Source organism: Cydia pomonella, chromosome 7, assembly GCF_033807575.1.
Source record: "Cydia pomonella isolate Wapato2018A chromosome 7, ilCydPomo1, whole genome shotgun sequence".
NCBI classification, from domain to species: domain Eukaryota; kingdom Metazoa; phylum Arthropoda; class Insecta; order Lepidoptera; family Tortricidae; genus Cydia; species Cydia pomonella.
Genome location: NC_084709.1, coordinates 11,050,314 through 11,065,807, shown reverse-complemented (window position 1 = coordinate 11,065,807; position 15,494 = coordinate 11,050,314). Strand labels below are relative to the sequence as shown.

Sequence of the window (15,494 nt, the reverse complement as noted above, 5' to 3'; positions counted from 1 at the left end):
GTAAAATAGAAAACAAAACATTAAACGAAGTATTAAAAATAACGGACCTAACTTCAAGAAACGAAAGCGGAATTTCAAGAACATTGCTAACAGAATGTTCTTAAAAGTTTCAGGCTTTTATTCTGTTCAGAAAGTTTAAAACAAAAGCAGAAGTTTATCTTGTACAATATCCACAATATTTACCTACTTTGTTCTCAAACCTGGGATCAAGTTTGGCTATAAATTAGATACCTGGGCCCCGTAATTTCACGACTGGATACACTTAATCAACCCCTGGTTGATGCGATGATTAAGAGCAACAAATCTCTCAACTCTTTATGTATTCGTCGTCATTAAAGAGGAGAGATAGTGGTAAAAAATATTCTTAATCACATCGGAAGTTTCATATTAATATTAACTATTTATTTTTTATAAATATAACCTTCCAATAGGTATGACTCTAGTATTACCCCCTTATTCATAAAACTTTACGGGCCTGATTTAGTTAAATTATGTTTTAACCCTTTCTTATAAATACATAAGCCAAAATGACAGATAAAGACAAACGATTCGTAGCTAATTCAGGTCAGTAACGCGTTTATGAATAACGCCATTAGTCTTTATTGGGATTGTGAATATTGTGTTACACTCAATAAAGTAAAATACTTACAAGTGAAAATAAATATAGATATTTTGACAGACATTAATATTAGAATTAGAATTTAAAAAAGCGATAAAGTTAAGGCGCAACTTTGCAAGCGCCGTTGAATATAGTATAGAATATAGGTAACTTGTCTAATTCCTGAATATACCTTATGAATCTTAAGGCTTAATGTTAATTTAATTCCGAGGACTGGTTGGCTAAGACATCTAAGCTTGGTCTTTAAAGCTTCAACACAAATGGGCAACATTGGCAACCCCTTAACCACTGTATTGCAACTTCAGTCGTATTGATACAAGTCGTCAAGAGAGCTGCAAACATGTTCGTATAAGGTGAAGCATTTGACGTGGCGAATTTGAAGTATGATCGATTTTCGTATGTGCCGAAAGTATGCAACTAGGTACTTTCAAATTGCGAAGCTTTTAATAAATTTAAATTAACAACGTAAACCTTGTATTTAAAATACAAGGTTTACGTTGTGCCATCTAAGCTACCTATCTTATAGCTACAACGATTGTATTGTAATAATCAACCGTTTTTAATCTTCTTATACTTTTTCCTCTTGATGACAGATAAGCTAATGTTATAATGGGGTTGGCAGCTGTCAAAGGCGCAAGGCAATAACCATCTATGAGCATAGGTTTTACCTGTCTCTGGTTTTGGTGCATGAGATTTGGCTTAATGGGCTTGTAGCATGCAGGCCAAAACATTCCAAAAAGAAGCAATATTTTGACAGTATTTTTAAGAGTGACTAGCAAAACATATGCTGACGCCAGCTGTAAAATATAGTAGCTGAGAATTTAAAATAGTGGAGAAAAGAGGAATTCGTTTGGTTTAAAAATCTCGTCTTTCTATTTAAAATGTGAAGACAAATTCCCTCGTGTAAGCACCGTAGGCGTAGGGGCTACGGTAAAAATTGTTCAGTCGCTTGGTTTCCCGAGTGCCGCGTCAAATCGCATTTCGTCGCAACCGCTGACTCGATAGTCTCACCGCCCAATTGCTTTTCACACACGACTACCAACCTTTTACATGAAAGAATTACTTCTGTAATCTCGTATACGTAATTTTAATATTTTGATTCATGATTAACTTTGACAGCTTAGACGTTCGGTACATTTTCGTTTGGTAAATTGGACTTCGAGTGCAAATTTAGTTAGATTATTTTTTTCATTCATGCTGCATCCGATGCAAATAAACAAATGACAAATGGAATTCAGTTTTTGTTTAATAATTATCAAGTTTCTCCATAAAAACCATACGAACGCTAAATATGTACATATACGGATCGTGTACATATTTAGCGAGAAACTGGAATTGTCAAAAACTTTAAGGTATACCTATTTAAGTTTTCGTAAATAAGTATTGAGTCTTTGCTCATAAAATAAAGCAAATCAGAATTTTGTATTTTTATTCATAAGGGTGCAGGTAGTGTACAAAGTCGAAATGTGGACGTATAAATTACAACACGAATAACAATATAAAGATAAACAAGAATTACATATTTATAAACTGTCAGGAATAACATGTCTACCGTACAATTATGAAATGGATACCATTAAATTACTGCGTACTATTCGAACACAATGCAACCGTAGTTCCGCAAATTATGCTGCGCGCCATCTGTTGTCGAATAGCGGCACTAAACGCACGCTTCAATTTATCAACGGCAAAAAAACCATGCGGCCAGAAACAAAACGACCAATTAACCTCGATATTTTCACTGTACAGATTAACGGTCGAGATTATCTTGCGTTTATTATCTTATGCACCTGCCTTAACCGATTTTAAACTGCCATTTACATCCATCATCATATTTTAGCGCAGAATGTCGAATGTTTCAAGTATGAAACTAAAGATAATGTTAATGATTTTAAAATTACCGGCGTATGCTTTATATTTATGCACCTATACATTCTGTCTTTAATGTGTGTGTATAAACAAGAATCCAAAAAAAGGAACAGAATCCAAAAAAAGTTTTTTGGATTCTGGAAAAAGTATTTCTAGACAAGATTGTTGAATTCCATTAGTCGCAAAATACATTGTAGCTCCTGTCCTGTATACATATTTTAGACTGTTACCCACGTATCGGCAATGGTCACTGGCTCTCTGCAATGTCAACTACATATTTTAAATAGTTTTCTTCGTCTTCTATCGTCTTTCTTTCGTTGAACTAGGTGGACCAGACACATAGAAGAGCTGTTTTTTTTCTCACGTAGTCCCTACAAGGGCTCCGCGGAGCACACTGAGAATAGCTGCCTTATTAGAATATTATTTTTAACTCGATTTCGAATATTCAGCATACATGTCGTAGTACCCGGTAACATTAACCTTAATCTTTGCTCCATTATAAATACGTCAATGCCTGTCGCATTAAGGGCTCAGTCAGTTTTATCGTCATGTACCTCTATGGTATGTGTGAAGAAAGTCTGTCGCGTGCGCGACCTGCCCCAACCCGCACCCCGTGTGGAAATAATTGCCCGTAAAATAGTTTTACGGCGGAATAAGCTTGCTGAGATTGTGAGGCTTGTCTTCTTGAAGTTATGAACGATAGGCGTATTATATATCCGATGAATTTTTTCACGTAAGGTTTCAGAATAGCGTATTTTTCTGCGCGTATTCTACGGTCGTTTCGGTGTTACGAGATTACACGCGCGTTACTTTTCCCTGCAATTGGTCTATTCGAGATTTCGAGCTTACACGCTCGTACGCGTACGCACGTATAAAACGCTAGTCTAAAACCCTACATCACATTGGTTCATGTACTTACCTACCTACATAGATTCCGTTCAAGTTAAATCTGTCCCGCTTAAATCCGCTAAGAAACCAATTCCTTTCATATAGTTTATAAATTGATGATCAATGTTTTCCCTCGATTCAAAGTAACCCTAGTTTAGCGGTACTTATAAGTTATAAAAATGTTAAAACAACTTAGTTATCCAATTATTTAAGGAAGTCGGGCAAACTTGAATATAAACGAAGCCTAGCTCGCTTAGATAGTTTGTTCAGAACTAACTTGGAGACACAAACTCGTAATTAAATGAGCTAACGAAGAAGGTCCGGGCTAAGTCAATGTCATAATTGAGTATCAACTTTGTTTTACTAGTTGTAAATAAATTCCTTGGCCTTACAGAGTTAGCCTTGCCATAAATACCCGAACAGAATTCATTTGGTTTTCCTATTTTTTGTTTAGTACTAATGGAACCATATAATTATTTTTTAATCGCACAATTGACCGAGCGTTAGCAAAGGTCTCCGTTTCAGCTTAGCCAAAAATATTTTGTATCGTATGTCCGGATGTTCTCCTTTGCAGGTCGCAATTCTCAACCTATTCTCGTGAAATTTTATGAGCGGTTCTATGATTAAGTGGAATTTTTTAATCGATTCAGTTTTTGATTATTTTTTCAAAATGGTGGAGCCATTTTTTTCAGTTTTAAGTTATGATTGCGAGTTCTACAGCTAACACAGCCACTAGTTATAATAGTAGAAAACCTTACTTACGTCACTTTTCAATCTTACAAAATACAAAATACATCGGCTATCTCTCCATTGTAGCTAATGATAAAGCGTGCGATTTGAATGAGAATAGGTAGACAGGGAAAGCACTACGATAGAAAGAGTCGACAATAGAACAAATGTCGTGTTCTAACACAAAAACAGGAACGAAACGCCAGGTGTGCGGACCATGTGCCGTAACAGCAACTATATTTATTCGTATACATCTCTCCAATTTAATTAGTGGCTAGGAAATGCTCGTTAGGTTGCTGAACTCCGACGCAATGACAGCTGTCAATGGGAATGACAGTTGACTAAAAGTTTAACATGGTTACCTCTGCTACTAATGTCACAAAGTAGGTACAGTCAGCTGCAAAAATATGTATCGAATAAATCGTCTCATAAATATGGTACCACGCTCATATTACACTGGAATAAGATGCTATGGGGCATATTTTTGAGTAAGATGTGTACACCCATATTTTTACACTTGACTGTACCTATTTCTAAAAACACGAAGTATTATTGAGGGTAAAACGTTATTAACGTCCACTCATTTAAGTCAAAACACAGTTCGATACAATTCATAATATTAAATTCACACATTCATTCAAAAATTGTCGTATTTGATAGTTGATTTTAACGCCACCTAGCGGCGAATAGCCAAACTTCTACTCATCGCGTTACAGTTAGGTTGCGATACGTTTGCAGACGATTCGTTGCTTAAGTTCCATTGTACTGCCATAGATGGCGCAACGGGTGCTCTTAAATTAAATTAGTTATTCATTGAAAATATGTACAAATAATGTAAGATAAATTAACTTTTTATAGATTATTTGATATGTTTAGCAAGAAGGATGAAGAATAGATTATACTTTTGAATAAATTACATAAGGCGGACCTTCAAATTGAGCCTTCATGAATCTACATGCCCCGAACCGAGCAGTGTTTTATAAACATCTTTGTAATAGTTGCCTTAGTTAGGTCTTCGTTCTTTACATAATTTTCATCAACATTTCCCTCATTAAAACTAATGCATAATACATCATTAAACGAAAGTCATTTACTAAAAAACTAATCTGTCGCCATCTAACCCCTATACATCGCATGTCTGTTCATTTCTTTTGTGTTCTTTAATTTGCTTTATGTTAAGTCTGTGGTGTGTATGTTGTTTTAGCTTATTTTGGGGCCGGACGGGACCCTGCAGACGGTGAAGAGCGAGTCACGCCGAGGTCGAGGCCGCGGCAGAACCGTCACGACGCCTGTGAGTATTTCTTTCTTTTGTTTTCTTTCTTTTCCTGCTATTTTTCATTTTTATGTGACTAATTACTAATCATTAACATGTATGTGCTCGATTGTTATGTTACCTTACTATACTTCAAAATGTTTAAAATGTATACAAAAAATATTTATTGCACAACCTCCGAATAAATTTACAGGGAAACACCCATAACATGATATACACACACAATATGAAAATATGAGAATATACAGTGTGTCCCTAGCCATTTGACAAAGCCGAAATGTACATATGCATTAGGGTATTTAGTACCAGTACCAATGTACAAAGTATCATAACAGCCGGTTTGGCGGTTTCGAAGAAATTAACGAATTACCAATTTTTACTTTGGAGCAGCCTGTATGTATTAGTAGCTCCTAATGTAATATCCTCAAAGAATAGTATGGAACCTTCTTCAACCTTTTTGATTATCTTTTTTATTTATGACACTAATAAGCTTGTGACTCTTGAAAAATGTCGTCATTATCAAATATTTCGAACAAATAGTCAAAAACACTGCCAAAGATTAACACAGTGTGTTTCTTTATTTTAATTTTACTTTATTTTAAAATAAAAAATAAAAAAATATTTTTTATCTTTTGTTCTAATTTAAAAAAATGGGATTTCAGGGTTTGTCTAATGGATAAGGTCACCCTGTAAATCTCAGATCTTGTAGGTACATTAATGATAATCGTCTGTTTTAGATCTAATATGATAATACAATAAAAATAATACCCAGAAACATAAACAAAGACAAGCTGTCTTAGCAGTTAAGACCTTAACTTATTTAAACGTAAGTTTCCATCATTAACGATCATTATAACCAAGATTGTAGTTCATTTTTCTGTGATTTTTCCTATGGCACAAAAATACACTGAAGTTATAAATCTACTTAACCACCTATAAATTGACAACTTGCTTGTTATATACCCTTAATCCAACTAAGCGTATTAGGAAATCATAAGTTTGATATAAAGTATTAATAACTGTTAAGCAAAGGTCAAACTACCAAACCATACATAATTGCGGTTGTGAAATCGCAAAAATAATCTACCGCGATGTAGTATTAAAGACAGTAAGTATACCTACAATTCAGTTCGATGAACTCGCTTCCAATTAGATATCAAACAATCCCGACTGACGCTGTTTACGAGCCCCAATCGAACGTAAAAACAACCTTCGAACTTGCATCGTGCAATAATTATGAGCGACTGAATGAACGCGCGGAGTGCCGATGACGATTTTAGTTCATTAGACTGCGTCCATTGCGCGCTCTCGGTATCTCTGCATTTCATGTCCCAGAAAAAACGCCCGAACAAATTCGCTCCACTTTGCTCCCTATGCCGACCGCCACACATTTGTAATTATAAATTATGTATGTAGTCGGTCGACGCTGCTATAGCGTTGTTCCTGTGCTTATTTTCGGCATATAAAATACGCTAATGCTAGCGTCCTTTTATAAACTTAAGAAACACTTCTACCACAATTGTGTGGCATACTTCCTCTTGCCCAGAATAGTTACGCTAAAAACACACCCTTATCTACATTACGCCATTTCCATTCACGAGTGGGTGGGACTTCGCAAAACAGATAATCAAAAGCGCATCCGGGTTTCGTTTCCGTTTCGTTGCAAATCCGACAGATTAAACTATAATTTAGTTTAATGTTTAATTTAATAATTTTGTTTAATAAAAAAAAAACGTTAAATATATATTAGATGAGACGACCTAAAAGCATCAAATATACCTAGTAATAGCCAACGTGGCCAACGCCTTATTCCTATCTATGGCAAAGATGTTTCAATATAGGTATTTGGCCACTTTGGCTATCACTAAGTATTTCATGCTTACTATACGACATAAAATGTAAAACGCTCTGAAAACAAGCCGGCAATGTATATACAAACCATTATATTCCTCGGTATTTGTTAATCCGCGAATGTCCGCTCTCTTTATCCGCATTCGGCCTGAAACCGAGAGTGACCTATTTGTTCGTTTTCGTTTGACACGTCATTGCGTTATAAATTGCGATGAGCTTCGCATAGGTACATAGGTACTGTGTCAAGTGCACATCGGCTTTTCTGATTTACGGTTAGCGTTGAAATAGGAAATTTCAATGTGGATCCAATTTCACAGATTAAATAAATATACTTTATTTAGTGCCATAAATGTAACAACTGCTTACACTTAGATAACACTAATTTTAGGTATACATATATATGCAAGAAAAGGTATACATTATTTTAATTTGTTTACATTCATAGGAGTAGGTAAGCGTCTTCTGTTCCCCGTACAGCAGGTCAGTCGCTATAAATCAATCTTGGGTAACATTGTAGTGTTTTTACTTTTGGGAATTTGACTGTCATCAACGTGTATCTTGCGGTTGAAGCTCTTTTTGATTATATACTCGTTATATCATTTATATGAAAAAGTTGCGTTGGTTCAAAAACTCGTTACTTAGGTAGCGAAACATCAAACGAGAGTATGCAAAGGTTACTTTCAACGTTAAACTTCTATCAAATTATGACGTTTACATAACACATTCATAGTCTGGGCTGTCAAAATCGCTGCCAACTTAGTTTGGTGGAACTTCTACTTGCCTTTCGGTGAAGGAAAACATCGCTACAAACGTCGCGTGTGGAATCTAGCTACGGCGTAGCGATCGTAGCGCATATAGTAGTAGGGTTGTAGCTTGACATCTGTGTAATAATAACCCGATAAAAAAAAATCTGAAAATTACTCTAACATCATATTGGTAGAAGACGATTTAAAAGTGCTTGGTCCTAGGCCTACTTGAATAATGAATATTTTGACTTTAACTAAGTAAAACTCAAATTGGCCCGTTTGACTTTAGTTCAGCCTCAATGAAACGAAGCTTTATATTTTTAGAATGCATTTGGCTGAAAAAATAATTATCATAGGTATTTATAATAGATACTTCATAACATAGTGAATTAATTATCATGACTACAAATATCGGCATGTAGTAAATAAGTTTGAAACTATCCAGACACGGGGTTCCTAACCCCTAAGTTATAACGCTTGTATCTATCGGGAACACAGTAAGATGATCAAAAGTAAACCTTATTGCATCGAGATAAGAGTTACAATAGTCAATTGTATGTACCTCGTGATCCCGTACTGACCCCGGCTACCCGTCCCGCGAGCTTGGGTCAGTGTCGTACATATAAGTATGTGTGTTTAGAGAGTAGATAAATTGCACATTTTTCCTCTTTTTACCTTCAATATCATAAGGTTTGTTTAAAATCCGCGTGTAACTATTTTTCACCAAGCGCATTCACATAATAAAATGTAATTATATAAGCATAAGAAAGTGTCGGAACATTACATCTATCCTTAACGTTGCTTTCTACCAGAGCTAAAGCTATTTTTGATACAATTCGGCTAACATATATGTATATATGTTAACATAGTTTTGCTTGGAAGGAAAAGTAGCCTTAAAAAACCAGGAGCTAATTAGCCGACTACTTTTGGAAACCATGTGGGATATGGGTGCATAACTGTCTCAAAATACGTATAAATTGTGAATATCGAGGTTATTGTGAAAGCAGTTTGTTGGTATTGAAAGTTGCTAAGATAAAGAAAACAATCGATGTCGAAGATATATTGTACTCCATTGTATAGTTCGTGTCATCCACGATGACACGCAGTTTTTTCAAATCTAACCTTTAATAACATGACAATAAGAGTCAAGATTGTGACGTCGACTAAGCTCTATAGCGTAGTGTGGTTATCTATTAAATTAGTGCGATAAAGACAGTTGCGTTTCGTTCGCTACGGAGCATAAACGATTGGCACGTTGGCTAGACACCCAGCTACAAATGGAAGCAAAAGGGGGTCTTCCGTTATATAACGAGCGAAACAGACTGAATCAAAGCCTTCTGAAAAATTGGACTTGGCGCATCTGATCCCGACGAATGACGAAGCCCAACTAGTGCGAATCCTACTCCCTTTGATTACGTGGCAATCCCATTTGTTTGAATATGGAAAAGCAATTCCTATGTATCCGTTTACCACTTCTCCTGTTTACGGTCCTAGAAATACATATAGGCCCGGAACACTTTACTGGTGGTTGTTTCGGTGTTCCGTGTTTATTTTTAGATAAATAAACTTACGAAAACACTTGAGTACTTCGTTCTAATTTTATTTTACTTCGTCAATATGTCTTCGTCTTCGTAAATAATACAGAATGTTGGCTAAAATATTTGTAGTAAATAATAGTTTTGCTATAGACATGAATTCTAGTGGTTTCTGCCTGTTTCTTATTGTGAAATAAAGGGTAGAAACCTTTGATCTTCCGCGGTATTTCCGGACCGACACGACCTTCAAACCTTCAAGAAAAGAGCGTACTCCCATCTTAAAGTCTCGGAACGCACTTGTAAGGGAGTTGCAGGTGTCCATGGGCGACGTTAATTGCTTACTATCAGGCGATTCGTCTGCACGTTACCTCCTATATCATTTAAAAAAACTTTCGTGTCATATTGATATATTCCGAGAATCATGCGGATCCACGAACACACTTTCGAGAATTTCTGTTTCGCCCTTGGTTGACTGGTTGAGTATGCCTTAAGGCATTAAGTCCGCCATTTGTACTTATTTTTATTGTGCAATAAAGTTTAAATAAATATCCAGAAAATAACCCAGGATGGCCGTACAAATTAAAAATATAACAATTGTACTCACATATTTTATAGTCATATATATATATGCCCCTAGGCGGGTGTGACGAAACAAAAACTCTGAAGATGAATTCCCTGTGCATTCGAAACATGTCTCGCTAATTGCAATTTCCAATACGGAAGTTTAACCGTTACAATTGAATACTAGCGTTAACACGTTAGTATGACTCACGATACTCTTATATGGCCTATTATTATTATAGGAGGAACGTTTACTTTTTGGGTTCCTCGCATTCAAGTCAAGTCAAAATATTATTTATTCAAATAGGCCTAGCAACAAGCACTTAAATTTCAATGTCTTGTGTAGCGGACCTAATATTCCAGTGAATTAGGCAAATGTGCACCCACTGGCATGCATGATGAAAGCGTACATAATAATGGCATCTTAAAATCTCTTTCTTTTACACATTCATGTCGTTATCGCATAGATAACACGTCCATCATACGCCGTCAGTATTAGACAAACTAGCTAGCCCTCGCCCACTTAATATGCGTCGTCAGAAGGCCCTGTTCCTATAGCTCTAACACACACTAGTTCATTCCAAACACAGCATTATTTGATTTCAAGACCCGTAACAACTATGCGTGAACAAAGGCCACACTTATACTGGTCAGTCGCATCAGCTTACGCGAGCATCGACACGTGCTGGCTGCTGGCATAGTTAGAATATAAATTGCACCCCTTCTAATTGCTTCCACCTCGGTACAGTTTGGAGTTTATCATTGCATCCATGATCCATGATGCAAATCCCTCCATATACCTATACTTACTATCTTCTAGTTACTAGGCCAATATCGTAGTAGTCATATCAATTTCAGTGAAAAACAAATGAAACAACGACATTTTTCATATTTTAGACTAAAATATGTATATATTGAACCATTGTGGACGTCAGCTGCCGCTCCGTTGGTGGGTTGAGGAATGGCAGCCACCGAAACACGTAAAACAAACAAAAAAATGTCATCGCCTCCCGTTTGGTACTTTGTCAAATGATAGTTCAGATGCTGTTGTTCATAAAAAAAATCGTCAGCCGGTTATATCGCGGTTGTAAGAACATCAGCTGGTCGCATGAACATGTAAAAAATAAGCGCTATACCTTTTAAGATAGCAAAAACAAATCATTGAACTTTGCATGTTGCATTTCATCAGGCGTAATCGCCTGAAGAGCCATCAACGGATTACGCAATTTACACACTACGCATACTTTGCCGCTCATAAAGTGGTAGGCGCATATTTTTTACATGTTCATTTTACAACTGACGGTCATTCCACCGCGATAGAACTGGTTTTTTAAGTTTAAAACAGCATCTAAACTATCATCTGACAAAGTATCCGGGAGGCGATGACTGACGAAATATGCTCCTGGCCCGCGGTCTATTAATAGATACCTACTCGGGAAGGTAAGTATAGGTTGGTGTAAATACTGTAAATGATAGGTTTCTTTAGACGACTTTTTGCGTAGGCGTAGCGTAGTCCGTGCAGTATCGGTGCATCACGACCTAAAAAATACCTATGTAAGTAATTCAGCCTATATACGTCCCACTGTTGGGCATAGGCCTTCGCTCCTGCGCGAAAGGGCTTGGTACCCTCGCTGGACCTCTGCGGGTTGGGGACTTCACATAAACCTTTAAATTCCTTCGCAAATGTATGCAGGTTTCCTCCTTCACCTAAAAACTAGTAAAATATCGAATGATATTCCGTAAGTACATAAAAACCATGTACAAGTTTTTATCATGTACCAGAATTTGAACCCACGGTCTTTGAATTCGGACGTCAGATCTACTCGGCAACCACCGCTGCCAACACCTAACCAGATAAATAAATGAAATAATTTAACAGAAAGTCTCTTAAAATGAATATACCTAATAGTATATAAAAGCACTCACTATAAATGCAAAACTGCTATCTAACGCTAGTTTGGGCATAAATTGAAACCTGCCATAATGAAGACGCATAAAGCTGCAGACGGACTAATCGCGGCCATCTTGCGGTTGCCATGGCAACAGACTGCCACCTACCCCCCTCACCCCGATGCACTTCCTAGCAGTGGGGGTGCACTGATTAGCAGTTTCGGTGGAATTATTGTAGGAGGAATGGCGGTTATAGAAAAAGTTTAAAATGTGTTTTAGAATGTGTTTTGTGAGTCCGGGGGATTCACTTGACAATTCGTTTTTTTTTTAATTTTAAAAAGTTATTAAAACGAAGCAAAATGCTGCTGAAATTGTGAGATATAAACGATTAATCTGAATTTCTACTCGAATTAGTTTATAATATGTAGGGAGGTATGTTATACACGAGGCATAATAATATTAATAATCAAGTCATTATTTTATCCAAGTTTCAACTTCAATATTCAAAAACCACTTTACTGAAAATAACACCGCAATTTACGTTTATTTACTTACCCACGCCTTCTTAACGTAACGAGCATAAAAACGAGCAATATTCGAAAATGGCGCTAACTTAAATTTATTTTCAAATATGGCTGTCGGCTGGCAAGCGAAACTCGCCCGTCCGCCCTCCGAATTATACCAGCTCGGGCGAAATTTCCACAGCGCACTTTGTAATTGCAAATTTTGTCGATTCGCGCATGCGCTCTGCACCGATCAATACCAACTTTATTATTGTTTTTTTTTACTCACAAAAATCACTTTGCGCGCCAAAATATGAAAGCGCACGTTCGAAAATCTGCAATTAAAAGTTTTCTTTTGCGAAGAAATTGGATGGCAGAATTTAATTTAATTTTCGAGCGCAGTATTAAAGGGGTGGTGGGTGGCACCCACTGCTATTGGATAGTTTCTCTAAACTATTACTACGAACTTATATTAATGCATTATACTGCTTCCCCTATGCACAACTTGGAATTGGTTTGAAATAATTATTACCCGAAATACCCTCAAAATATTAGCAACGGTTTTATTTATATTTTTACATCGATCGTACGTAAGTCATAATTTTCTAAGTATATTTGAAAATTCATAACTTTTCGCAAGGTTAGTGTCGTTATATATTTTATTCTGAATTCACAAGGGGATCTCCTATTACTGGAACAAACGAAAGCCTTAAATTGGTTCGTAAAATATGTAAAAGTATTTAGGTACTTACAGCCTTTTGATAGAAAGCATGTTATATAAAACAAGAGTATCAAAGAACCATCAGAGATCATGGTGCAAAAAAATAATCGTAATTATTTTCAACAAAAATATGATAGTTATACGTAATATATAATAACTCTTAATTATTCTGGCATGTTGCAAAGTAAAAGAAAAGCAATTTTACCCAATTAAAAAAGCTGAAAAGCGGAAGGAAAACTTTTCGAAGTCGTCTTAACTCAAGGCTGCCAATATACAAGACTCAAAAAAGTACTTCACAACAATGGTCTATTGTGCTGGCTGTCTGGCACTCACACATGCACAGACCCTCCCTTATCTGAGCTTGTACATGCATATGTTTTCGTGCATTCTCAACTAACTAGCCAATATGCTGAAACGACCAGACATTGAGTATCCGAAGACCTTTGAATCGGAAAACCTCGAAGGACAAGCTATTACACTTTTATATCAGACGCAATTTTCAAGGAGAGGAATTTGCTTTGCAATTTGCTGAGAGAGATTGGCAATTTTTGAGCGGCACTCGTTCGGAAAGTGGAATTTTTCTTTTTAATTAATAGCTGTTTATCACGTGAGCGTCACGTGGCTGGTGCACATTAAGGATCGCGGATGTGGTTACATCGCTAATGTTAATGCATTAACATATAAATTAGTAGCCATTGGAAATTAATCCGTATACATATGTCATGTCTTATATAGTTTAAAGCAAAAATAACTGCAAATTCCTAATAAAGTCACTAATTACCACTCGAACAATGCTACTCGTATCGTATTATTACTTTTTGTACCTAGTATCATAAACCAAACTATTGTTCAGCATAATTTTATTCGATGTTCCTTAAAAATGCATGTAAATGTCATAAAGCAGCGTGGAATGCAGCGTTTACTAATGAAAATTCCTACTGGTGTGTGCCGTGGAAGTGTCAAATGAGACCTTTGGAATAGCACAAATTGTGGAATTTATCGAGCGTGACTAAACCATGGTCACGTCCTTCATATTTAATTTCATGTAAAATATGGATTTACGCGCAACCTATTAAGTGGATTATACCTACCCATGTATGCTTTTGTTATATATTGATGCTATTAAACAGATGACCTATTTGGCCTGATGAAAAGTTGCGGGATTACGTAATTGGGAGCTGACTTTGTAAATTTTGCCTTTTATTAGCAAACTGTTCATATGCTATTTCTATACATATAATTATGGTGAGATTAAATTAAACGCACCGTTTACCTTTAATTAATCTAACATGCACCGCTTGGAGGATTTAACAACTGGAGACGCCTTGTCTGTAATTTTCTGTAAGTACATAACATACTGCCGATTTTTGCAGGGAAGGGGTACGTTAAATGTATGGCTATTTGTACGTAACGTACATAACGTCCATACAATATATGTTGTGACCATTGGAAGAGGTTTTCGACAGAGGGGTAAGCTCTTAAAGGCGACTCCGGTTGTTAGGTTTAAAGATGTTTATTTCTTATAATAACATTAAGTAATTTAACATTTCAGCACATCTTATCATTAAACATTATTATATATATACATATTATTTAAACTTAGTGGTAAACATGCTTTCTGTTTGAGGTTCTTTTAAATGTTTAGGTAGATTATATATTTGTGCGCCCTCGGATATAACAGTTATTTATCTATACCCAGTTAAATCCTCAAAGTTGCTCAGCTTTTCTATCAAGAACTTAAGTGATTATGAGAAGCCAATATGACAAATGGTGATGGTAACAAAATACGATTCAACAAATAAATTAACCGTTTGATTGATCTAGAGGCGCCATCACCATCATCATCTCACTAAACCCGCCTAGGCGATAAAAAAATCAACTTAACATCCTTAAAAAGGTTAAGCTCGTAATTATGCAATCAGTGGACGTCTCCTCAAATCAGACAAGTGCCCTCGGGCGAGCTGCAGGGTGCAACAAGTGAATACAAGTGTCGCCCGCTAATAGACGATTAAAGCCTACCCGACAGATAAGCGGTTTATTTCCTGCCGTGATCGTGAAGGCTTCCTTAATCGGTCTTCTCCTTGTTATTTTGTTTGCCTTTTCCGTCCGCGCAGTGGGAATTTTAAATATTCTTAGTGACGTCACGTACCTAGTAATGATTTCTAATACTCGATTGGTAGAGACTAACTTGAAATATGTCATAGTCCCTTTGCTACTTCTCAACTAAATTCTTTCACAATTAGAGCAAAGTGTAACTGTAGCAACTGGATTTTATGTGATAATCATAATTCTATTAAATGGCCCTTCCC

The 15,494-nt window shown here is 36.3% G+C and overlaps 1 protein-coding gene across 4 annotated transcripts in view; it reads left to right on the top strand.

Moving 5' to 3' along the window:
* LOC133519799 (methylcytosine dioxygenase TET-like) overlaps positions 1–15,494 on the top strand; it is a 143,735-nt gene that overhangs the window by 62,418 nt on the left and 65,823 nt on the right. For 2 of the 4 annotated variants that reach the window (XM_061853905.1, XM_061853904.1), the window contains exon 4: positions 5,310–5,396. The exons of the other annotated variants lie outside the window; for them this stretch is intronic. In XM_061853905.1, coding sequence (XP_061709889.1) covers positions 5,310–5,396 — 87 coding nt within the window. The remainder of the gene's footprint in view (positions 1–5,309; positions 5,397–15,494) is intronic. 4 annotated transcript variants of the gene reach the window in all.